Raw genomic sequence first — 26,398 nt, 5'->3', positions numbered from 1 at the left:
GCATTTCATTTGTATAGGTGCCCCTCTTCCTAAAGTGAGGAGGGGTCCCAATTCATCATAGAAAAAAATTTTGTCTACAAAAATACCCACGTGCCAAATTTTGTTCCATTTGCTTGATTAGTTCTTCAGTTATGAGGAAATTTGTATTTCATGTGTATAGGATCCCCCCCTCCTAAAACGGGGAGGGGTCACAATTCATCATAGAAAAAATTTTTGTCTCCAAAAACACCCACATGCCAAATTTGGTTCCATTTGCTTAATTGCTTCTCGAGTTATGAGGAAAATTGTGTTTCTTTGGTACAGGAGCCCCCCCTCTTAAAGTGGGGAGGGGTCCTAATTTACTATAGAAAATATTCTTGCCCTCGAAAAACTTCACATGCCAAATTTGGTTCCATTTGCTTGATTAGTTCCCGAGTTATGAGGAAATTTGTATGGTAGCCCCCTTTTAAAGAGGAGAGGAGTTATAATTCCCCTTATAAAGAGGGGAGGGGTCTCAATTTACCATAGAATAAATTCTTGTCACCGAAAACACCCACATGCCAATTTTTTTTTTCTATTTGCTTGATTAGTTGTCGAGTTATGCAGAAATTTGTGTTTCATTTGTATGGGAGCCCCCCCTCTTAGTGGGGGGAGGGGTTTCTAACCATCACTAAAACCTTTCCTGGCCCCAAAAAACCTCTACATGCATATTTTCATGCCGATTGGTTCAATAGTTTTCGATTCTATAAGGAACATACGGACAGACAGAAATCCTTCTTTATAGGTATAGATTTATGCAGTAAGTGATTTACCAGTAGAATCAATATATATAGAATGCCAGTGTCGCTGTTTTTCTACAGGACTCATTGATGCTAACAATCTGTATCAAGTCTGTGAATCGGGAACTTCATTGTCAAAGTTGCCCATTGTTTTTTATCTGTTCTTTATCTGTGCGCTGGTTGGTGCTGTCATCAGTGCGCTCATCGCTGTGTTTTCATGCCAGTAAAATGTTTTTAAACGTTCTTTTTCTTTTCGTCCGGATGAATGGATCCGGATGTGGGATTCAACACAACTGCGTCCTTTTGCTCCGATTTTTCAGAAATTTGAAGCAAGCGAAGTTTCCAATCGCATTACTTGGCAGCCTTATTTGAAATTTTAAGCTAGTTGTCAAAATTTGACAATGAGATTCCTCTTTTGATGTATCTCAGGCACACACACATATGCATATATAATGTAAATATATTATCTGAACATGTGTGATGTTTACCACGCGCACTGCAGCGACACTGGCATTCTATATATATATATATTGATTATACTGATTTACCCCGTGTTGTACATAAACACGTATGCAATGCATTGCCACGCTCGTACACATTTTTCCCACCAATACATGTATATACAGCTTCAGCTTTTGTCGGGAAGGGTGCTTCTGTTACTCGTCATTTCTATGGGCGCGAGGAAGCGATGCCATCAGTTTCCTTGGTGGAATGTTTTTGTTAAAATGAAGTTTGACCAAGAAACTCCATACATTAGGCACAAGTTCAGGAGCTGCCAGTTCAAGAACGGCTACTTGATACTGCACTCTGCTGCAAAGTCGAGGAAGGCACGAGCGGAACTTCCTTCTGGGAGCGCGCCACCACCACCAAGACAATGCAATCCCGCAACGTTGAGGTTGGAAAGTGCGGAACTTACCACCGGGAGTTCCCGGCTGCCACCTAAACAATGCAATCCTGCAAAGACTAGACGGGTGCCCCGAAACCTCGCAAGAGGCGTACGCAGCAACCACCAGTTGATAGCAGACCTCAGAGGCTCAATCCGCCGTTAAGTGCGAGTCGGACATCTGTGGCTTGTCGCCTGCAGCAACCGAAGCCTGCCGGTGTGGGCGACCGGACGCTCGACTCAGCGAAAACGCTGCTGGTACCCGTTTGCCAAGGTTCGATCCAGTATTGGATCAAGCTAAAAACGGCAATCCTGCCACAAAATGAGCAGCTTTCGCTGCATTCAGGTGCACCTCCACCATGCCAAGGGCGCGTCTAGTGTCCTATGCCGGAGGTTCATCAAAGAGCAGCTGAGTGTTGGTCTGAGGGAGCCGTGGATCAACGATACCACGATCTTCGGTCTATCCGGCGCTAATAGTTAGTTGATCTATTGTAATACACAGTCCAACCCTAGGACTGCATTCTGTTTAATAAGAAAATGATATTTTCTCCAATTACAGAATTCATCCAACGCGACGTCGCTGCCATTACGGTGGTAGTCCCCGACTAGAGGGAAGCAAGGGATAGTTGCTAAGTCCGCCTACTTTACAGGGAACAAGGACGAAATGACACCGTCCGAGTTTGCTGAGCTCGTGCGGTAGTGCAAGGCAGTCAACAAGCCGTACGTGATACGCTGCGACGCAAATGCGCACCGCACAATATGGGGCAGCTCGGATACAAACAACATTGGGAGTACCTAGTTGAATATCTTACTTCTACGATATCAATGTAATCAATGTAGGGAAATTACCCCTCCATTATCAGACAAGAGGTCTTATACCTTACTCTATGTAGCGCGTCTATAGCTGAGAAAGTCAAAAATTGGCATATCTCTGATAAACCAAGTCACTGTGACATATCATTTTCTACATCGAGGTTAATCCTTTAAAAAGAAATCAATTCAAGAATCCCAAGAAAACCAATTAGAGTTCTTTTAGGGAACATCTGATTGCCTCACATAATTCCTGTCACAATAATATACGAACTCCAGTTGAACTAGATATCACCGCTAGTGACCTGCAATGTAGGATCACGGATGCGTATAACACAAACTGTTCTGTAAACATGCGAATAGTTTGCCGTGATGTGCCCAGGTGGAATGAGACACTTGGCAATGTCCGTCGAAAGGCTAGACCGTTGTTCAACAAGGCCAAAATAATGTCTAACTGGGAAGACTACAAAGCTTCCCTTGCCAAATACAACGCTGAGCTACGCAAAGCCAAACGGAAATCACGAGTTAAATTTTGCGATAGCATACAAACTCTGCCAGAAGCTACGCGTCTGTAAAAAGTGATGTCCAAGGACCACTGCAATAGTCTAGGGCAATTAAAAAAAGAGAATGGGAGTCTCACTGTTGCCACCAGGGAAACTCTGGAAGTTACAACGAACACGCACTTCCTTTTCTCGACAGTGACCAGTGGACAAGACATAGGCGGACAGCAGCGGAATGGGTCGTTACCAGGGAATCAAAATATCATTGTTCATACACAGAAATAAACGAACAAAAATGAAGAGCGACAAACCAGCTATTCTCTGCCTATAAAACAAACATACGTAGCAACCAGAATGTATCACGATAACAAAATAATAGAACAAATGAATGTCTCTTCACACCAGTGAGAAGGACAACTTTCGGTGAGAATATATTTTGCTATACACTAGCTCTCACAAGCGCTTGTTATTGTTCGTGATGCAGGTATACAATAAATTATGTCTGTCGCAAGTCGGTTGGTTAAAGACAATACTTTATCAGCAACTTGAACAACAGGGACAAACAGCAAAAACATTAAGAAAAAGACTTGCTTGCTTTGACCTAAATTTCGCCGCACAAAAGTTACCAACGTTACCTTGGTACCAAACATTGCCGCTGCCGACACAGTATGACATGATTAGGATTGCTTTTGTGTGCGTACAATACGTATTGCATACAGCAGTGTGTCTTTTTCGTAGGCAACAACATAGTTGTCATACAATAGTGACAAACTTGCATTACACATGGAAGTAAGGACAATATCTTTGGCTCTTGTGCGTTCGTGATTTTTGATTTCCTGGTCATTACACAATGTGCCAAATGACTCGGTTCTGCTTTCACCTCGATTATTTACGGAGGCTTCGATTAAATGGGAACTCAGCTCTTTTGAACCAATGAAACCTCCCGGTCCGGATGGTATTCTACCTTTTTTACAAAAAACGGACGGTGTTATAATGTCCGTACTCATCAACCTCTTCCGAGCTAGTTTCACTTTGGAAAAATTAACGAAAGTAAGGGTGGTGTTCATACCTAAGGCTGGCAAAAAAGACAAAAACCATGCCCAAAGTTTTCAGACCGATAAGTCTGGTTTTGACGTTTTTTATGCTGTTTTTATGTTATGCTAGAATCATCGTTTCAAAAAAAAATATTAATATATGCCTGACCGCATTTCAAGGTCATGACTAAAATCACGAGTTTGGTCAATTTCATAGGAATGGAGCCTTTCTCCGAAGACTCGCGCTGAGAAACGCGGACTAACACGTTTACGGACGAACAACGTCACACGCAATACCTTGCAAGTCGTAAGGGCCTGCATAGTGTCGTCGTCCTGAAAGTAAAAACAAGTTAGATTAAAAAACTTCTCGGTCGGTGGTTTCTACAGTAGGTGGAGGAAGAGGCACAATTTGTGTGTCTAAAAATAGCCCAACCCATGTCGCTACGGTTAATAAGGGGGGTTGTGCAGACTTCTTTTGTCCAGCGCCTCTATGGTTTAAAGGTACACGTGTACCAGCGAGCCAAACGCCCTGGCAGGTGTTGTGGGTTCAAATCCGGTTATAATATCTGATTATAGTTTGGTTCGACACATGCACCTTCCAGCATTGGACAAAAGATAGGAGTCACAACGACAACTTGTTAAGCGTAGCTACCTATTAACCTCCCCCCCTCCCCTTCCTTTCCACCCTTTCCCCTCCATTCCCAAAAACTACAAGGTATACAGCCCTAAGGGTTGTACGAAAGGGTGACGTAGGACTGTGTCATATAATACTCATTACATTGATAACATGTTTTAATCGATGAAGTATAACTTTATGTCTGATCATTAGATCAAAGACTAGTGCAAACTGCATTTATGGCATATGCATATGAGTTGAGTGTTTATTTGTAAAAAAAGAGCGAAATATTCTGATTTAATTCTTCATTGAATCAATGGTGGTTTTGAAAAAAACCGTTTGAAATTGTTTGGTAGCCCTGAAAAGAACTATGTTTGAGCTGATAGCACTTCTTAAAAATCAGTACTATAATTACTGTTGCCAATATACAGATGGATGTCGCTATTCGGTTCTTTAGACTCTAGGATGATGGTTGCCCGCTAATACAGGAGTGATAGGAAATACCAAATCACTGTAAAGTAGAAATGGATTAGTTTTATCAAAATACTGACCGACCGTCAGTGCGATCGTGCGAATAATGAGCAGACGGCGAACCTAGTGTGCTATTTTATAGTCACTGGCACTGCCGTTGCTACTTGTAAGCTAGTGTAGGTGTGGGAGAAACCAGATCGGCTGCTGCTGCTGCTCAAATAATTATCCGAATGGAACGTTAACCATTTAGAAAGTGTAGAAAAATCTTTCCATTCTTCAATTACTATAGCTCTTATAAGAACTGTTTAAGAACACAACGGCCAGCTGCTGAATTTACTGCCAGTCGTTCTGTTTCCGTTTGCCATCAGTGTTGGATCAGTGTTGGTTGCGATCGAAGTTGCCGCCAAAATGCCATCGGCTTTGCCTCCAATTGCCATAATGTTACCACTAACAACCGGTGTTGCCGCGAAATGTCCTTGGTCTTGCCACCAATTGCCATCCCAAGCCCTTGGTTTGCCTCCAATTGCCGGTGTTTCCGCCGAAATTCCATTGTTTTTGCCTCCATTTGCCATCGGCGTTGGCGCCAATTACTGGTGTTGCCCCACCAATAGCCGTCGACGGTAAATACTGACCGTCCGTCAGGGCAATCGTGCGATAAATGAGCAGACGGCGAACCAAGTGTGCTATTTTATAGTCACTGGCACTGCCGCTGCTACTTGTAAGCTAGTGTAGGTGTTGAGGGAAACCAGATCGACTGCTGCTGCTGCTCAAATGATTATCCGACGCTGAATGAGCAAGCATTTTCCATGTTTACCATGGTACAACGCAAAATGGAACGTTAACCATTTAGAAAGTGTAGAAAAATCTTTCCATTCTTCAATTACTATTATAGTTCTTATAAGAACTGTTTAAGACCACAATGGCCTGCTGCTGAATTTGCTGCCCGTCAGTCGATCCGTTTCCATTTGCCTTCAGTGTTGGTTTGCGATAATTGCCATTGAAACTGCCGCCAAAATGCCATCGGGTATGCCTCGAATTGCCATTAATTGCCGCAAAAGTTCTTGGATTTGCATCCAATTGCCGGTGTTGCCGCCAAAATGCCATCGTTTTTACCTCCAATTGCTGTCGGTGTTGCCGCCAAATGCCGTTGGTTTTGCCACCAATAGCCGTCGATGATAAATACTGACCGTCCGTCAGTGCGATCGTGCGATAAATGAGCAGGCGGCGAACCAAGTGTACCATTTTATAGTCACTGGCACTGCCGCTGCTACTTGTACGCTAGTGTAGGTGGTGGAGGAAACCATATCGGCTGCTGCTGCTTAAATGATTGTTCGACACTGATTGAGCAAGCTATCGAACAATTTCGCATGTCTGCGATGGGGATAATGCAAAATGTAATGTAAAGTGCATCGTGTGGGATTCACGTTGGCTATTGCCCGCTGATTCCGCTTGTCTCCGGGGTCGGTGTTGCCGTCAATAGCCATCGATGTTGCCAATTGGATTGGAAAAGGGGTGTGGCTTACAAAGTGGTCTCAAAGGTTATCATTTGGATCCAAATCCTTTGGTGTATCTAATTGTTGTCCGTGCCTGTGAAGCTAGGCGATCACAAGGGAAATGTATGGGAAAATTCGACCTTAAAACTCTATACACATTTTCACTATTTAGCGTATAAAAAATTACTATCAATATGTTACTATAAAATTGCTGGACATTTTATCTACCTAACGACATATTAACTGTTATGTTTCGTTCAGTAGTATAGTAGCTATTAGCGTTTGAAATATTTCATTCAAACGTTACACTTCTATTTTTCGTTTTTACAAAGTGCTACCCAGTCCCAGTATAGTAAACAAAGACGTAGTCCTACGTCAAAAAATCCTTCTTCATTACTTTCCCTTACCGTCCCTTCATCAATTGTAGAATCATCGTTTCAAAAAAAAATATTAATATATGCCTGACCGCATTTCAAGGTCATGACTAAAATTACGAGTTTGGTCAAAGAAATTTTTGCGTAACTCAAAAACTAATCGAACTCGAGAAATTTTAGACTATTTCATAATACATTAATCAATAACAAGACCACCAAAAACTATCAATAGTAACATTATTTATTTATTTATTGTACATTAGGGTGCTCAGCACATAAATGGCTATCAGCACCTTTTTTTATAACACTAAATATAGCTGGTTGTAATTACAAACATAAGTATATAAAATTGGTTCTTCCCAGGCAGAATATATTGTACAAACAGAATTGGAATTAAATAAACTAAACCTATGGTTAATAAGATGGGCCGTTTACCCGCGACCTACTCGGGGTTAGTGTATTACAAACTATTATATAATTCGGTATCTTTTAAGTATTTGAACAGATTTGGTATTTCAAAAGAATTTGTGTCCAAGATACTTCGAAAATTAATGTGGTATCTATCACGTGGAGGAACTTGATACTTTATACAATCAAAGAGTAAATGCTTCACAGATACTTGCTGATTGCAATCGGTGCATACTGGTGAAGGCTCATGTTTGAAAAGGTGTTCGTGGGTCATTCTAGTGTGCCCTATTCGCAAACGTGTTAATAAAACTGATTCTTTTCTTGAACGGCATTGTGAAGATATCCATTGTTTAGTTGTTTCTTTAATTTCTCTTAGTTTGTTGTTAGAAGTGTTAGTCCACTCAGCTTGCCATCGATTACTACCCAAGTAGCACATTTTTGTCATTTCTGGTTGCTGTAACCTATTTATGGCTGAAATTAGTCATTAATCGGTTACCACAACTAGTATATAACAACTGTGCTAGTAGGGTAACATGACGTCGAATAGAAGATATTGTGTCGTATGTTGTTGGGGTTGTTGGAGAAAATGGCTTACTAGTCGCTGATTTCGCAAGGCTGTCAACTTTTTCATTTCCTTCAAATGGCTAGGGATCCACATTATAACAAAAGTCCTGTCGCTGCTCATCTTGATCATATCCTGTATATTTTGGACCAAAGGATTTTTACTGAAAGGATTCTCCAAGCAAATCACTGTACTAAGTGAATCGGAGATAATTAAGAATTTATTAATATTGCTAAGGTTTCTTGAGAAATCAATTGCGTCTTTGATTGCCGTAATTTCTGCAGTGAAGATTGATGCTGTTGAAGAGAGATGTTTTTGGTGTTGGTAATGTGTGCAATAAAATGCGCATCCAACTTGATCATCGTGCTTTGATCCATCCGTATAGATCGCAAGATAATTTTTTACAGTTGTAATCTTTCCAAGAATTCTTTTTGATATTGAACTGGAGAAGTAGATCTTTTTAGAAATTGTGATAGAGAACGGTCCACTTGAATTGGGTTCCCAATCCAAGGGGGTACGGTATGATAGGATATATTTAAAGGTTTGCGAAAGTCGATTCCATATTTATAAAAACATTGTTGACTTCTCAACACCAAAGATCTTGGTGGTTGGCGAAGGGGGTTTTGTTCATTAGTCTCATATGGTATGGTACAAAATTGGCTGTACAAAGGATGGGTGTCAATTGAGCTGATTTTTATTGCATAACTCATCAGCTGTTGATCGCGTCTGTAACTAAGAGGTGGCATTCCAGATTCTGCTACTGTGTTACCTGACTCACTGCGAAATGCGTTGTATTCGCGGGATCGTGTTGGTTCGAAAGGCTTCGAAAAATATCGCCCTTGTATCGAAAATATCGTTAATTTTGATCACTAAAAATAACGTACTTAAACATTATATTTCATGTGCCAGTACGCAATAATTGTATTGTGAAACTGAATTGTTATTTATGCAACTTTTTACAAATTAAATGCAATAACAGAAGCACAACTTATAAAAAATCGTTTGTTATCGATATTAACTGCATATGCGTTATGAACGAATAAAACGCATGGTTACGTTTTATTTCAATAATACGCATATTCGCAGTGAGTCAGGTAAAACAGTAGCATACTAACGACAGGGCTTGTACGAAATGCACCTATTGCTAGCCGTATACCTGGATTGTGAATTGAATCTAATGTTTTCAACGTCGATTTCGTTGCTGTTGAGTAAATGAATAATCCATAATCTAACCGCGATAGAACCAGACTTTTGTGGATAGTCAATAACGTTCGTCTGTCTGAACCCCAGTTTGTATTGGATAATGTTCGTAGTATTTGCAATGCTTTCAATGCCTTATTTTTAGTAATTTTTATGTGCTGATTCCACTTGAGTTTGCGGTCAAAATGCATTCTTAGGAATTTATGAGTATTGACAACTTCAAGTTCATTATCGGGTATGAAATGGAGAAGGCAAATGAGAAGCGTCCAATATAGCTCTAGCTATCTCAAGCCCCTACCTACCGCCTCCACGTGGCCATACCCGGTAATGCTCTATTGAGTAGCCAAGCTAGGAGGTGCGATACTGTGTGGTTCCCGGCTGCCTGATCTCATAATCGAGGTTTTGGGCAGACGGTGGAGCCACACGATCTGGTAAGCATAATATAAGTTATTTTAATTATTTTTTTCGTTTTAGCTTATGAAGCATTTACTGCTTTATAGTGAAAACTTTGGCCAATACGAGTGTTAATACTGCACATGGATATTGGATACCAGAAGAAAAATTAAATTAATTATTAGAAGCATTTATGGAAACTAAAAGGACGCAACTCTATTCCATTCGAAGGACTGCTGGTGAGATTGCTCTATTTTTACCCATATATACCACATTTCATAAATAAACTACAATCGGGAAGAGGGAGGGACCATCAGAGCACTTGTTTGAAGCGGTGGGCCTAGGGAGAGTGAAACAGTCAACTTTCTAGGGTTAATCTTGGCCCGATTAACAACACATCGTGGATAATGAGCGGGCTTTTCTCCCCACCTACTGGAGTCATTCTGCATTAAGACGGTTTATTCAACGATTGACTCAGGTGACTTAGCCCGTGGAAGGAGATTCTCTAAATCCCTGGTACGTGTAAGTGATGTTGCTTATCGACCAATTCCCTTTTGGCCCTTCATACAAGAGTTGGGAAGCATGACCAATCGTTGAATATGTTCAACTCTTTTTGACATGATAGGCTCATTGCTATGAACGGATGTTCTGCTAAGGCAGGTGGTAGTACCATATATTCATATTCATATTCATTGACAACTTCAAGTTCATTATCGTTCAAAAGCAATTTTTGGTCACTGGTGCAGTTAGTCTTGTTACAAAAGTGTATGACTTTTGTCTTCGAAATTGAGAAACGGAAACCGGTAGTTTTGCTCCACTGAAATAGCCTATCAAGTGTTAGTTGAAGTCGACTTTCAATTGAATTAATTGATTTTCCACAATAAACAGATGCCACATCATCCGCAAAGCTAAATTTGATTACATCTTCGGGAAAGGCATCTCTCCCAAAGGCATTGTATTAATTGCTACGAGAAACAGTGTGAGGCTAAGCACCGAACCTTGTGGTATGCCATTTTCTTGAGTGAACATTGACGAAAATGTATTTCCAACTATCACCCTAAACGAGCGTTTCTCCAAAAAAATTTATAATGAAATGGAGTATATTTCCGCGAATTCCCATTTTGGATAAAGATCGTATGATATTGAAACGCCAGGTCATATCGTATGCTTTCTCTAAATCGAAGAAAATACTAATTACATATTCTTTCCTACTAAAACCATGTTGGATAGTGGTTTCTAGTAATGATAAATTGTCCATAGTATTTCTGTATCTCGAAATCCAGATTGGTTAGCATCTATAAGTTTATTTGTTTCTAGATACCATATAAGCCGTCTATTGACCATTTTCTCCAGGAGTTTGCAGGCACAACTCGTTAATTATATTGGACGGTAATTATTCGGACTCAAAGGATTTTTGTTCTGTTTTTTTATCGCCACTACTATCGATTCACGCCATTGGTCGGGAAATATTCGCTCCATCCATATACGGTTATAAATTTGTAACAAATAATAAAACCCACTAATCGGTAGATTTTTCAGCATATGATAGTGCACTTCGTCAGGTCCAGCGGAAGAACCTTTGCAGGTTGCGAGGGCTGTTTTCAATTCTATTAAACTAAACGGCCGGTTAATATTAGTCATGTGTTGTTCTTCAAGCTCTACTGGGATGTTTTCTATGGCTGACTTGTGTGTTACGAATTCTGTATCATAGTTCATTGAACTAGAAACAGAAGCAAAAGTTTTTCCAAGGTGCTCTGCAATCAAATCTGGAGTCGTCAACAACTGTTGATCTAACTTCAGAGACGTTATGTAATTCGATTTCATTTTACCACTAATTTTGTGTATTTTAGTCCAAACTTCTTTTGGAGATGTGGAGCAGGAAATTGTTGGAACAAACTGTTGCCAAGAATCTTTTCGGGATTGTCTTATGAGTCTCCTTGCTTTGGCTTTAGCAATTTTGGACTTTTCGGATTCTTCATTCATATTCTGGTTGTATCTTCGAAGAGCTTTTTTCCTCACTTTAATGGCCTCTTTAATTTCAGAGTTCCACCAAGGAGGTCTGAATTTAGTCAAAACGTTGGATGTTTTGGGTATGTTTTCCGATGCAGTTGCAATCAAAGACTCTGTAAAATGTTTAACCTGATCTAAGGTGGATTCAGGTGTGTGGCTGAATTTTTCATTTAGAGATAGTTGAAAGCTTTCCCAATCTCCTGCTGCAACCACCCACCTGGGACGGCGTTCTTGATTAAAACGGCGCTGAAGTATGCTAATTACTATCGGAAAATGGTCGCTAGAGCAGAGATCATCATGCACATTCCACGAAAACTGGGTAGAGAGAGAGTGGGGGATGATATAGTCAAGTCTATCGCTGAGTATGAATTGAATGCTGAACTGAAATGGGTCATGGATCTATTGTTCAATAGAACGAGGTCCAAGTATCCTAACAGATTTTCGACTATTTTTCCTCTTGGGCTCTCACTACTACAACCCCACAAAATGTTGTGGGCATTGGCATCAGTAGTTATAATAAACGGTTGAGGTAATTGTTGTATTAAACGTTCAAGGTCAGTTTTCAAAATCGTTTGGTTAGGGGGAAGATAAAGGTTGCACACAGTAAACTCTAATGGGCTGTACACAGTAACTGCAATAGCTTGGAGATTAGTTTGTAGTTCTAATTCACGTGCACTGAATTCCTCACGAACGCAAATTGCTACTCCATCAGATGCTCTCATATGAAAGTTGTCGATGGTAAAATATATCTGAAAATTTTTCATAGTTGGTATTTTTGAGTGATCGAAGTGTGACTCTTGGACACAAATGATGTACGGATTGTATTTACTTATTAATAATTTGATTTCTTCGAAATGACTATAAAACCCGTTACAATTCCATTGTATAATTCAATAATCCATAAGATAAAACAATAGGAATAGAAAGAACGAGATAGTCCAAGAGCTAAATATGAGCTTTAAAGTTTGAAAAGAAAGTCTGTTCATGCTATTTTATAATTCGTCTGCAAAAATAGACGTGTTTACTGCCTGGGAAATTATATCAAATTCTAAATTATCATGATGAACTATATTGTTTGAATAACTTTTGTCTTGTTGGTTGTTTGGATTACCTGTAATTTGTGATTTTAAGTTTATATCTCGACTTGTGGGGAAGTTAGTTGCTTCTTCTCCTTCAATGCTTGCTGTAATACTCGCCTCTGCTCTCGGGGTAGTGATACTCATAGTCTCTTCGTGTGTCGTGATAGGTCGTTGAACTCTAGCCTCTTCTCTGGATGACGATGGTTGGTTATTCGAGGATTGTGTGAAATTTTCCGGTCGACGCTCTCTGCGTTGCTCACTGCGGGTTGGGAGATTTCCTCGTAGTACTCCAGCGAAGGTATTATCTGGCGTTGTTGTAGCAAAAATTGGAGCAGGAACTTGGGCTCGTCTCTTCCTTCTTGCCTCTCGTATGGACAGCTTTTCAGTTACTCGTATTCGCTGTATTTCAAATTCATCTTCGTATATCGGGCATTTTTTGGACCATGCATTATGATCTTGACGACAGTTGACGCAAGTACGGTCAGAGTTGCATGGGGTTTTGTCATGATATAATTGGGCGCAATCTGTGCAGATTTTATTACCTCGACATTGGTCGGCTTTGTGTCCGAACTTTAGACAATTTGTGCACCGTAGAGGGGAAGGCACATATTGCCGCACACGACAATTGTAGAATCTGGGATATGGGATTGATTAAAAGTTAGAATAAAGGTACCTGTATCCTCTAGTTTTCCTTCCTTCGTCGATCGTGTAATTCTCCTGATAGCAACAACACGTGATTCTTTGAGTCCTTCTAGGATTTCGTCGTCTGTCAACGAAATCAGGTCAGGACAGTAGATGGTTCCTCGAGATTGGTTCAATGTTGGGTGTTCGATGATTTTTATGCCGATTTGTCCTCCTAGCATAGATTGCCTCATCAGTTTTGTAGCTTGGTTATGGTCGGTAGACTTAAGTAACAAAGATCCGTCCCTGATTCGGCTAATCTGCACATTTGGTGTTATGATTTCAATAGCTTTCTTAATAAAGAATGGGGAGACGTTGCTCATTGTCTGGCCGTTATCAGTTCTACTCAAAATAAGGTACCGTACGCCATTGTTACTCGAATCTATTCTTTGCCATTTTCGGTAGTCTATATTGCGATTCGTATCCTTTGTTGCCGTACGTTTATTCTGCTTAGCTTTCGTTACTTTATTTTCCGTTATAGCTCTGGTTCCATGTTCCGTCGATTCTGCTAACAATCCGAAGCGTGATCCGAAGGGCCCAATTGGCCCCCCGCCACCGGGGTCATCCATTTTCTCCCTCGCTCGTAACAATAGTTTATAAACCTACTTTTATACAAAGGAAACAAAATCCACTCTAATCACACAAAAGAAAAAGAAGAAGAATTGATAATAAAGCTCGGGTTTCACGAACGATTCGAAAACGTCTGCCTCGTTCGAAAGCTGAAACTCAGCTGACTTGAAAGCGGCGTTCGATCGAATAGACCATGGCATACTGTTAAAGAAAATCTCGCGGCTTGGTGCGTCACAGAAGTTTACTGTATGGCTGAGTTCGTACTTGCGCAATAGAGTTCTGCGGGTAAAACTCAACAACTGCTGCTCTACTGAGTTTACCAACAATTCTGGTGTCCCACAAGGTAGTAACATGGGGCCTCTGTTATTCGCATTATTTTTCAACGATGTTACTTTGTTGTTGGGCGTTGGCGTAAAACTTGTATATGCCGATGATTTGAAACTTTATCTGCCCGTACGTTCCATTGAAGACTGTCACCGACTACAAGAGCTGCTGAACGTCTTCGAATGCTGGTGCCGTAATAACTGGCTACTTGTTAGTATCGCTAAATGCCATGTTATTACGTTTCACCGTACAGTAAACCCAATAGTGTTCCAGTATCAAATCGATAACCAGCAACTAGCAAGAGTTGATCACGTTAGCGACCTAGGTGTTTTGCTGGATACCAAGCTCTCCTTCAATTTACATCGCACTAATGTCATCACTAAGGCAACACGTCAGCTCGGCTTTATCTCGAAAATTGCTCGGAATTTCAACGATCCTTATTGCCTGAAGGCCTTATATTGTTCACTGGTGCGTCCGCTACTCGAATACGCTAGCTTAGTGTGGTGTCCTCAACAGCTTGTATGGAACTTAAGAATTGAACGGGTACAAAAACGGTTTATCCGGTTCGCACTACGAGACCTACCTTGGCGTGATCCAGTGAATTTGCCCCCGTATCCCGACCGCTGCCGCCTTCTTGGCATTGACACACTTGAACGACGCAGAAAGATCGAGCAAGCGATGTTTGTAGCTAAGGTGATTAATGGTGAAGTCGACAGCCCGAGAATTCTATCGCAGCTTAACTTCCGTGCCGTGCAACGTACCCTTCGATCTACTGGTCTGCTCCAGCTCACCTTCCATCGAACGGCGTTTGGATTTAACGAACCGTTGGCCTCCAGCGTGCGTACCTTTTGCAGAGTGGAGGATTTGTTCGACTTTGGCGTGCCGTCTCATAAATTTTTGCAAAAAATATTATTGTGTAGCTTTTAGAATATTAGACATTGTGCTGCTATACTTTCATTAAGACATACAGTCAGATGAATTTTAAATTAATAAACAAATAAACTAATCAAGCAAATAGAACAAAATTTGGCATGTGGGTATTTCCGGTGACAAGAATTTATTCTATGGTAAATTGAGACCCCTCCCCTCTTTATAAGGGGAATTATAACTCCTCTCCTCTTTAAAAGGGGGGGCTTCCATACAAATTTCCTCATAACTCGAGAACTAATCAAGCAAATGGAATCAAATTTGGCATGTGAAGGTTTTCGAGGGCAAGAATATTTTCTATAGTAAATTAGGACCCCTCCCCACTTTAAGAGTGGGGGGCTCCTGTACCAAAGAAACACAATTTTCCTCATAACTCGAGAACTAATCAAGCAAATGGAACCAAATTTGACACGTGGGTGTTTTTGGAGACAAACATTTTTTCTATGATGAACTGGGACCCTTCCTCACTTTAGGAGGGGGGGGGGCTCCCATACAAATGAAATACAAATTTCCTCATAACTCGAGAGCTAATCAAGCAAATGAAACCAAATTTGGCATGTGAAAGTTTTCGAGGGCAAGAATATTTTCTATGGTGAATTAGGACCCCTCCCAACTTTAAGAGGGGGGGCTCCTATACAAACGAAATACAAATTTCCTCATAACTCAAGAACTAATCAAGCAAATGGAACCAAATTTGACACGTGGGTGTTTTTGGAGACCAAAATTTTTTCTATGATGAACTTAGGAGGGGGCTCCTATACAAATGAAATACAAATTTCCTCATAACTCGAGAGCTAATCAAGCAAATGAAACCAAATTTGGCATGTGAAAGTTCTCGAGGGCAAGAATATTTTCTATGGTGAATTAGGACCCCTCCCAACTTTAAGAGGGGGGGGCTCCTATACAAACGAAATACAAATTTCCTCATAACTCGAGAACTAATCAAGCAAATGGAACCAAATTTGGCACGTGGGTGTTTCTGGAGACAAAAATTTTTTCTATGATGAATTGGGACCCCTACCCACTTTAGGAGGGGGGGCTTCTAAACAAATGAAATACAAATTTCCTCATAACTCGAGAACTAATCAAGCAAATAGAACCAAATTTGGCATATGGAGGTTTCTGGAGGCAAAAATATTTTCTATGGTGAATTAGGACCCCTCCCAACTTTAAGAGGGGGTGCTTCTACACAAATAAAATACAAATTTCCTCATAATTCGAGAACTAATCAAGCAAATGGAAACATATTTGGCATGTGGGTGTTTTTGGAGGCAACCATTTTTTCTATGATGAATTAGGGCCCCTTACCTTTTTAAGAGGGGGGGCTCTCATACAAACGAAATACAAATTTCCTCATAACTCTAGAACTAATCAAGCAAATGGAACCAAATTTATCATGTGGGTGTTTTTGTAGGCAAGAATATTTTCTATGGTATATTTTCTATGGATTTCCCCACTTTAAGAGGGGGGGGGGCTCCTATACAAATGAAAAACAAATTTCCTCATAACTCGAGAACTAATCAAGCAAATGGAACCAAATTTGACTTGTAAGTAGTTTTGGACGCAAGATTTTTTTCTATGGTGAATTGAGACCCCTCTCTTTTTTAGAAAGCGAGTTATGGCCCATCTCCCCTTTAAGAGGGTGGGCTTCCATACAAATGAAATGCAAATTTCCTTATAACTTGAGAACTAATCAAGCAAATGGAACCAAATTTGGCATGTGGGAGATTTTGGAGTCTTGAATTCATTTTACGATAGTTAGAGACCTCTCACCCCTGTGGTAGGGGGATATGGACTCTCATACAAATAAAACAGAAATTTTTGCGAAACTCAAAAACTAATCGAACTCGAGAAATTCGAGACTCTTCCATAAAACATTAGTCAATACAAGACCACAAAAACTATCTATAATAATACTAGATCATTCAGGACGAGACGGTCGCGAGTGTTGCCGGTGACCCGCCATCGGAAGCGCCGTCCACTGGGAGGCTTGCAAAACTCGAGATTGTGACAAAGATCATCCGAGATTCATGATTTATGTACAACACAGGTTAATTTGTGGCAATACGAAGTTTGTCGGGTCAGCTAGTCTTATATATAAAAATGGATTTCTGTCTGTCTGTATGTCGGGATGTTCCTTATAGAATCGAAAACTACAGAACCAATCGGCAAGCAAATTTGCATGCAGAGGATTTTGGGGCCAGGGAAGGATCTTAAGATGGTTAGAGACCCCTCCCCCAACTAAGAGGGGGGGCTCCCATACAAATGAAACACAAATTACTGCATAACTCGAGAGTTAATCAAGCAAATGGAACAAAATTTGGCATGTGAGTGTTTTTGGTGACAAGAATTTTTTCTTTGGTAAATTGAAAACCCTCCCTTCTTTAGAAGGGGAGTTATGATTCCTCTCTCCTTTAAGAGGGGGGGCTTCTATACAACCGAAATATAAATTTCCTCATAACTCGAGAAATAATCAATCAAATGGAACCAAATTTGGCATGTGAAGGTTTTTGGAGGCAAGAATTTTTTCTATGGTGAATTAGGACCCCCCCCCAGCTTTAGGAGGAGGGGCTCCTATACAAATGAAATACAAAGTTCCTCCTAACTCGAGAACTAGTCAATCAATTGGAACCATATTTGGCATTTGGGTATTTTTACAGGCAAGAATTTTTTCTATGGTGAATTAAGACCCCTTACCTTTCTAAGAGGGGAGCTCCCATACAAATGAAATTCGAATTTCCTCATAACTCCAGAACTAATCAAGCAAATGGAACCAAATTTAACATGTGGGTGTTTTTGTAGGTAATTTTTTTTCTATGGTGAATTGAGACCCTTCTCCTCTTTAAGAGGGGGGGCTTCCATACAAATAAAATACAAATTTTTTTATAACTCGAGAACCAATCAAACAAATGGAACCAAATTTGGCATGGGAAGGTTTTTGGAAGCAAAAATTTTTTCTATGGTGAATTGGGATCCCTTATCTTTTTAGGAGGGGAGGCTCCCATACAAATGAAATACAAATTTCCTCATAATTCCAGAACTAATCAAGCAAACGGAACCATATTTGGCATGTGGGTATTTTTGTAGGCAATTTTTTTTCTATGGGGAATTGAGACCCCTTCCCTTTTTAGGAAGGGAATTATGATCCCCCTCCCCTTTAAGGGGGGGGGCTTCCATACAAATGAAATACAAATATCCTCATAACTCGAGAACTAATCAAGCAAATCGAACCAAATTTGACATGTGGGCGGTTTTGGAAGCAGGAATTGTTTATGATGGTTTGAGACCCCTCAGCCCTGTGGTAAGGGAATAAGGACTCATACAAATAAAACAGAATTTTTTGCGTAACTCAAAAACTAATCGAACTCGAGAAATTTTACTCTTGCATAAATTATTAGTCAATAACAAGACCACCAAAAACTATCAATAGTAGCATTAGATGAGTCAGGGCGAGACGGCCGCGAGTGTTGCTGGCGACCTGCCGTCGGAAGCGTCGGCCACTACGGGGGGCAGCCCCCGTAGAGATCACCTCTATCTAGGTTTATTTATTTTCCTAGATCTACTGACTTCTATTACATTCTTTCAGTTGGGTCACCCCTGCGAAATGGTACTTTCTACGAAATGCTATTACGTGAAATGGTACATCACGCGTAAGGTTTTTCACGAAATGGTATTCTGCGAAACTCTATATTCCGCATTATGGTCAACCGAGAATTGGTGTTCCGCAAAATGGTATTCGGCGAAATGGTTTGTAATGATGGCGAATATGTAAATAGTTTATTTTATCAGGCTAAGCAATGGGGGGAGTTGGTTTCTACTTTGCTGTGAGAAAAATTTGTATATTAAAACATCCATGAACTCCCCAGAAACTTGCAAAACTCTAGAATATGACAAAGGCCATCCGAAATTCACGATTTGTATACAACACAGTTTAATTTGTGGCAATACGAAGTTTGTCGGGTCAGTTAGTATATGTAATAAATTTGAAGTGATTCGCCCGGTGGTGTACATCCATATTTTAATTTACACACACTTGTATGTGTTGGTTCAACTTTGACTCGGCAGATAGCATTGCTGTTACTGTCTCTCGACTTTTGGCAGAGTTGCCATCGACAACAACGGTACGAATAGAAATTATGACGGGTAATCTGCATCAGCTTTAAAGTTTACTCTAAGGGTATCGTCAGAGTAAACGCGACAGCGACGCGGCGCGCACTTTTTCGCCAGAAGCAGGGCTGCGTATTTAAACGAATGTGATCTAGAAATACTCACAGTACGAGATACGCGGAAACTAAAGCCAACGATTTGGCATCAGTGTACAAAAATTGTCAGCACTTGCTACGGAGCAAAATGCTGTAACAGTGTGAGTTGATTGTTTTCAACATGATCCGCCTCAGTTTTATTTACATCAATTTTGCACAATAGAGCGATATATCTTTCAACTTAATTCGTGTAAAATGCATTGCAAAGCTTTATACACACTGTGTCCGAGTATAATATTCAAGGTGCGTGACAATAGCTTAAGTAGATTCAATAACTATTTCAATACTTGTTAATCAAACATTTAAGCAAACAGTATGCGTGTTCGATTGGCTCTCTTTTGACAATTCTCGCTGCTCGATTGGCACCCAAGATGGCTGCTTCCGCGTATCTTTCACCTCTGAGTATTTCTATTGTGATCGAAGTCGTGTCGCGTCGCTGTCGCGTTTACTCTGTACGGGGCCTAATTGCGCGTACCGCTTTAGTGTCCATCTAGCGGTAAGCGTGAGCAAAAGCTACCTAAATTGATCCATTAATAAATAAATAAATAAAAAATAAAATGAATATTGATACCTATACCAATCGATTAGGCTAAGGAATTTTATGCTTAAGCTTTCGGTTCAGTACCGTTATGTTAACTGATACATTTTTTGCAGGTCCTGCGTATCTTATGACTTCCGATATCATTTTGGATTTATATAACAAATCTTTATCTCAAACTTACCTCAAATTGGAAGATGTGTACACCACTGGAATAGTAGCGCAGCTTCTAAATATTCATAGAGTAAACATCAAAGAATTTCTCAATAGAAGAATAGCTTTTAATCAATGTAATATTAAAAAATCTATTAGTATACATATGGTAAAAACAAACGAACAATATGATTTATGGAAAAAGGTATCAGACAGTAGCACACAATGTAAATAGTACATTTTAGTTAACTATAATAAAGACTTTTTTATACAAATTGTGTAGCATATACGATGAAGAGCTCCCTATTGTTAGAACTGTAATTTAATTTGTAATTTGTAATTTATTATCACTAATATGACGAAAACCTGTCAGCTACATTGCTTTTACTCAGGTCAAGGAAAGCACATTTATAAAACATGGTAAACAAATATTAAATTACTGTGGTAACCATGCGGGCATCTACACCATTTTTAATCTTTCCTCTATGAAACTACTCCAAAAATTTACTGCTAGACGTTTTTTTTATAAAAGCCTGAACCACTGCGACCATTAGTTATAGACCAAATCATTATACCACAGAGAACAGACATCCATTCAGGAACAAATTTTCCGGGTATTCTTGGATAAAATTTCAAATTAAAATCATCCAATATGCTAGCGTCACCACCACTATAGTTTCCCAACTAAATGATTCTTTTGATTTGCACACTGACAACCTTTCACTGAAAAATAAAACAAACCAAACTTGAGTTCGTTTTACTCAATTCGGACTAACACTGAAACATGTCGAAATTAGGTAAAGTGCATCGTACCCAAAAATAGGTAATCGAACCTGAACAATAAATTGCGTAAAAAGCAACCAAAAGTAAGTTATCGAACCTGAACCATAAATTGCGTAAAAAGCACCCAAAAGTAAGTAATCGAACCTGAACCATAAATTGCGTAAAAAGGACCCAAAAGTAAGTAATCGTACCCGAACAATAAATTGCGTAAAAAGGACCCAAAAATAAGTAATAGCACCTGAACAATAAACTGCGTCAAAAGTACCCAAAACTAGATAATCGCGCGTCAGCAATAAAATGCATCAAAAGTACCCAAAGGTAAGTTGTCGGTTTGTAGTAAAATATACCCAAAAACTCAATTCAGAATACCCAAAATAAAGTTCAACTTACCCAAACCAAATTTTGATTATTTTTACAAAAAGAAGGCAAAAATACGGGATTTATCTAAAAACGTTGTTGATTTAAATTGGGATTTATTAGGGACAGGCTGTCCGGTGGATAATACACGGTCTAAGTGGCATTTCCCGTAACTTCCTCCTGATTCGTACGGGCTAAGTAACTATACACGCTCGTCTACAGTTCGTTTGCCAATCCATTCCAGCTGTGTCTTGAGAGATGCCAAACACGCGACACCTTGGTGACCTTGTACTGACCGGTGCTAAATTCCTTCCAAAGTGTCTCAGTAATTTACAACCCAAGTTCAGATGAAATTCTTGTAAACGCAGTCCAGCGAGTTAGTAGTATTCTTGCAGTGTAAAATGTCGCAACATATTCAGGATATGGATGGGATGGGACTTCATGGGTATCCTCATCTGTATCGTTCTAACACTTGGACGTGTCATATAACGAGGCTTCTCCACAATGCGATTACAACTGTAAAAGAAACTGCTAGTGTAAAACTGAATTTAATAATGAAACAATTTAACCTACCTGCAAACTCCATTTCTCCATTGAACCCATCACTTGTCATGTCTCGAGAGTCAGTATTTCCACCGCAGCCATATGTCTGAACGATATATTTTGATCGTCTAAATTTTGTTTAAATTATTTTTCGAGTAAACTTTGCCAAACAATCCTCGGCAATGAAATCCAGTCGAACGATAATAGGGACTTTATATAATATCTGCGCATCATCTCAAACTCTCCAATAGAGTATGTTTCGTTGATTAAATTAATATCATGCAATCATTATCAGATTTTCGAAAAATCGTCTGATTGATTACACAGCTATTGCACCAAATCTTCCACCAAGGAGCGAAATCGGTGTGGATGTCTTCCCTGTTATGAACTTTATTTTGCCGTCCACTTTTAACAAGCTGGATTTGTTTTGTAATCTCTAACTGAAACAAACCAAATTATTTAGAACGTACCAAAATTTGCCAGATATTGTTTCGAACACTTACCTTCATCGAGCTTTGTTATAGTTTCCAGATTATCCCAATTCTCGTCGCTTCTGTTGCGATTCAGATTTGCGTCCTACTAGTCGTAAACATAGCTTTCCGGTTGGACTAAATGCATGACGCTGGTCCAACAAATCAGTCGTCGCATATTCGAATCTCGACTGGAAGAATTTAGGACTAGCTCCGCAATTTTCCTGTGTTTTGACGATTGGCTGCGAAGTCCGTTGGGCGTTTTAACGCAGCTTTAGCTAGGTATTGAATTCTCTCCAGAGAAATTAGTGCTTGTCGTTTTTAGGAAGCATGTTCTAAAACAATCACAGCTAGTATTAACGGGTAAAATGATCACTCAAATATTATCTTGAAAATATCTGAAACAAAAATGTCAACAAAAAGTAAACTTTATAGAACTTAATGTGGCGCTGTTCCAAACAGCCTTAGTCACTATTCAAAAATTTCATAACGCAAATGTAGGTCGCCGGTTTGTAACATACCGATGCATACCCTCCCTCTCTTCCACCAAAGTTCCTTACGTAATTTGTAAATGGTCCGTCATAGTGCTATACCAAACCAGTGAGTATGTTTATAGAGTAGCCGATTTTATGTGCTGAATGATACTGGTAGAGTAAAAATGAATATCGAATGTCATTAAGAAATTCAAAATGACAAACCGAATTGCTTTATAATATAAAGTATGACAATGAGGCATGGGTGTAGCGACGGAGAGGGGCGGGGGTTGGGGATTAAACCAATTCCCAGAAGAAAATTTGTTCTACACTTTCATCTAATCTAATCTAATCTCACACTAACGCAGCCAATTCTTGAAGGCATCCTGGAAAATGACGATTACTTGAATCAATCATTTTTCTTGTCAACGGCCAGGCCAACTGCGCAGCATGTACCGCAGAGAGAATTCCAAGGAATCAAGTGGAACCAGAAAAAATACCTAATTCCATTAAACTCCTTGAAATCAAGGGGAAGGAAGAAAGCGTGGACCTCCCGTACCAAACGCTTCCCATATACATAGATAATGATTTATTATCAGTCGTTGGGAGTATCTTTGCTAATAAAGGTTAAGTAATACTCCGGACCCTCAGGGATGAACTAATGGCATTTAGACCAGAAGCCAGGCTGCAATTGGCCAAGGATATAGCGCCTTATTTCGCTCTGCAGAAGAAAATTTGTTCTACACTTTCATGCTTAAAATTTCAAAGCCAGCTGTTTAGAGTGCAGGAAAATGTACGGGTCTAGTTATATGATCCTCTCGGCGTCGTCAGCAGCTTAGAGTCGGGGTGGCTCGTGCTGTTCTAAGCTCCATTCAACTCGCTCTTCGGTTACTCGTCGCCCATTTCCCAAGTCGCGCTAAAGAAATAAAAAATGTTGCATTGAACCTGGACGAGTCATCTCGCACGTTGAGGCCATCTGTGCCGATGCCGGTGGGGTTGTATAGAACCGTTTTCCTTACGACGTGTCCGGTTCGCTGATCAAGTCTTCCACATGATTGTGAGGAACTTGCAGCTCGAGCCAAAGATACTGATACCGGTTCACTGATAGTTTACCGACTTTCGCCAAATGTACGTTGGTAATCTCCCCCTTTGTTGGATGCACTTGATTCATCCACCCTCGCCACTCTTCGCTTTCATCTTTTACTTTGCCAAATGTCGTCAGCAAAGGCGCGTAAGTCCTCCGTGAGCATGGTTTAATAGGGATCTAATAGGGGGTTTGTACATTGTCAGGTTTGTACGGTGGCCTATGCCTCTTAATCGCAGCGTTTTGCAAAGGGCCAAGTAGGCTCGATGTCTTGCTTAAATATCTGTAATTAAATAAAAAGAAAACTTATCCAATTTAATTCTACTGTGTATATTTATTCTGGACAGATACGTATTTCGCCTACGACTTGCAGACTTCCTCAGTGTCTGTTTTCGGAATTTTTTTTTCTGAGAAAGCCTGCAAGTCGTAGCTGAAATACGTATCTGTCAAGAATAAATATACATAGTAGAATTAAATAGGATAAGTTATCTTTTTATTTAATTCCAGGCTTCGTATTCTACTAAAACGGTCCAAAAATTTCACTGCTTGAATATGCCGCTGGATCTACTTATTAGTGTCGTTGTCCGCGGCTACCAGCGATCCCACATAAACGAACTCATCTACCACTTCTGGTTGTGTTTCCGATCTTCGCCAAGGCTCGACGATTTTTTACACAGATGGTTCAAAAATGGACAACCAAGTGGGAGCAGGAGTAACTGGCCCAGGCATAGACATGTCAATTTCTATGGGTAGATGGCCAACTGTGTTCCAAGCTGAAATTCAAGCAATTCTAGAGTGTTCTACTGTGTGCTTGCGCAGAAACTATAGACATTCAAATATATGCATCATGTCCGATAGTCAAGCAGCTCTAAATGCTTTAAAGTCGGCGACATGCACATCAAAACACGTCTGGGAATGTATTCAATCACTCCAAAAATTATCTCACCGTAACCAAGTCAACTTATATTGGGTCCCAGGTCGCTGTGGAATTGATGGAAATGAAAGGGCTGATGTGCTTGCAAGACTCGGATCTTCTCATCAATTTATAGGACCTGAGCCCTTTTGCGGCCTATCTGCTTCTGCTTTAAAAATAGAGCTGAAGGCATGGGAATGTAGGAAAGTGGAATCAAATTGGAATAACACTTGCAATGCTAGGCAGTCGGAACGGTTTGTCTCTCCAAACATTTCTATGACTCTATGAGATCTAAGCATCTATACTGGTCTCATAACAGGACATTGTCCGAGCCGCAATCATCTGAAGCTTATGGGAAAACTTGAAGATGATATATGTCGCTTATGTGGCATAGAAAAAGAAGACTCGGAACACCTGTTATGCCGGCAATGTTTAATAAAAGATTAAGGTTCTTCGACAGAGGGCTGTTAGAACCCTTTGATATTTGGAGAACAATTCCCAGTACGGACAAATGCTATTAGTCAAACAATGACGGTCGCTTCTAATAGTGGTGCGTCATCTTGACAACATAGCTATAGTAAAATGGGGGATATATCACAATAGATCAAACAAATGGTCGCAGTGATAAAAATACCCAACATGGAAAAAAACCACTTCTGGTTCGTCGCCGTCAACGATTACCGTCCGTGAAAAAGGCATTTGGTCTTCGTTTATTTTAAGCTCAATCGTCCTAACCTCTGCTTTCAGTTTAGCGCAGATGGCCTTCGCCGTGGCAAATTTTCTGGCATTACTATCCTAGTCACCTGCGAAACCAAGAAGTTTGCTACCTCTACTGAAAATCAAACCTCTTGTTACGATATTTATTCGTCGGATCACCTTAAGAGCGATGTTGAAAATCATGCAGGATAAGTTGTCAGCAGCCCGCACGCCGCGTCTCGACGAGACTCGATTCTATGGGCTCTAACAGCCTCTCCCAGCTGAGATTCGAACATACAACGTACATTTGTTTTCTATTATTTCTATTTGTTTTTTTTGTCTGATGAACCCTCAATTTCAATCAAAATAGCTTTTAACTAAAAACAATTCTCCATTTCCTGGATAAACTCCTTACGGTTAGGCTATGTGAGGTTTTTCTTGTAAATCCTCTCCAAGGAAAATTGTACCCACCAGCCGCCATTATAGGCATGCGATAAGCTGAATAGCTCGCTAAGAGAAAAGATAAGGTTCCGATATTTAGCAAAGTTACTTTTTTGGAGTCCAGCGCCTCTGTGGTTTATAGGTACACGGGTACCAGTGGCGGGTTCGAATCTGGTTATAATATCAGATTATAACTTGGTTCGACCCATGCACCTTCCAGCCACAAAAAATAGGAGTCACAACAACTGGTCGTAATGCTTCCAATTTCTGTCAATTATTGTATATACCTGGAGCTATGCATACTAGATTAGAAGACTATGAATCTATAATATATTACGATACTACATCTACTTTTCCCTTTTTTTTATTTAATTGTATGCAAGTCAATAAAGGCTGTGCTTCCACGTTTAAATTACGTTTTAATGTTTCAAGTATCAAGGTTTTATTGTGTTTGTTCGTGAACACACACACACACACACACACACACATATATATACATATATATATATATATATATATATATATATATATATATATATATATATATATATATATATATATGTATATATATATATATATATATGTATATATA

The 26,398-nt window shown here is 39.9% G+C and overlaps 1 protein-coding gene across 3 annotated transcripts in view; it reads left to right on the top strand.

Annotated features, from left to right (window-relative positions):
* The window catches only part of LOC128746333 (beta-1,3-galactosyltransferase 5-like), a 157,801-nt gene that overhangs the window by 117,878 nt on the left and 13,525 nt on the right, over window positions 1-26,398 (top strand). Inside the window, exon 4 of one of the 3 annotated variants that reach the window (XM_053843387.1) lies at window positions 20,010-20,308. The exons of the other annotated variants lie outside the window; for them this stretch is intronic. Coding sequence (XP_053699362.1) covers window positions 20,010-20,281 — 272 coding nt within the window. The 3' untranslated portion in view covers window positions 20,282-20,308. Of the gene's footprint in view, window positions 1-20,009; window positions 20,309-26,398 lie in introns of those variants that run through there. 3 annotated transcript variants of the gene reach the window in all.

This window comes from Sabethes cyaneus, chromosome 1, assembly GCF_943734655.1.
Source record: "Sabethes cyaneus chromosome 1, idSabCyanKW18_F2, whole genome shotgun sequence".
NCBI lineage: Eukaryota > Metazoa > Arthropoda > Insecta > Diptera > Culicidae > Sabethes > Sabethes cyaneus.
Note: the sequence above shows the minus strand (reverse complement) of the source record. Positions and strands in the feature narration are given on the sequence as shown.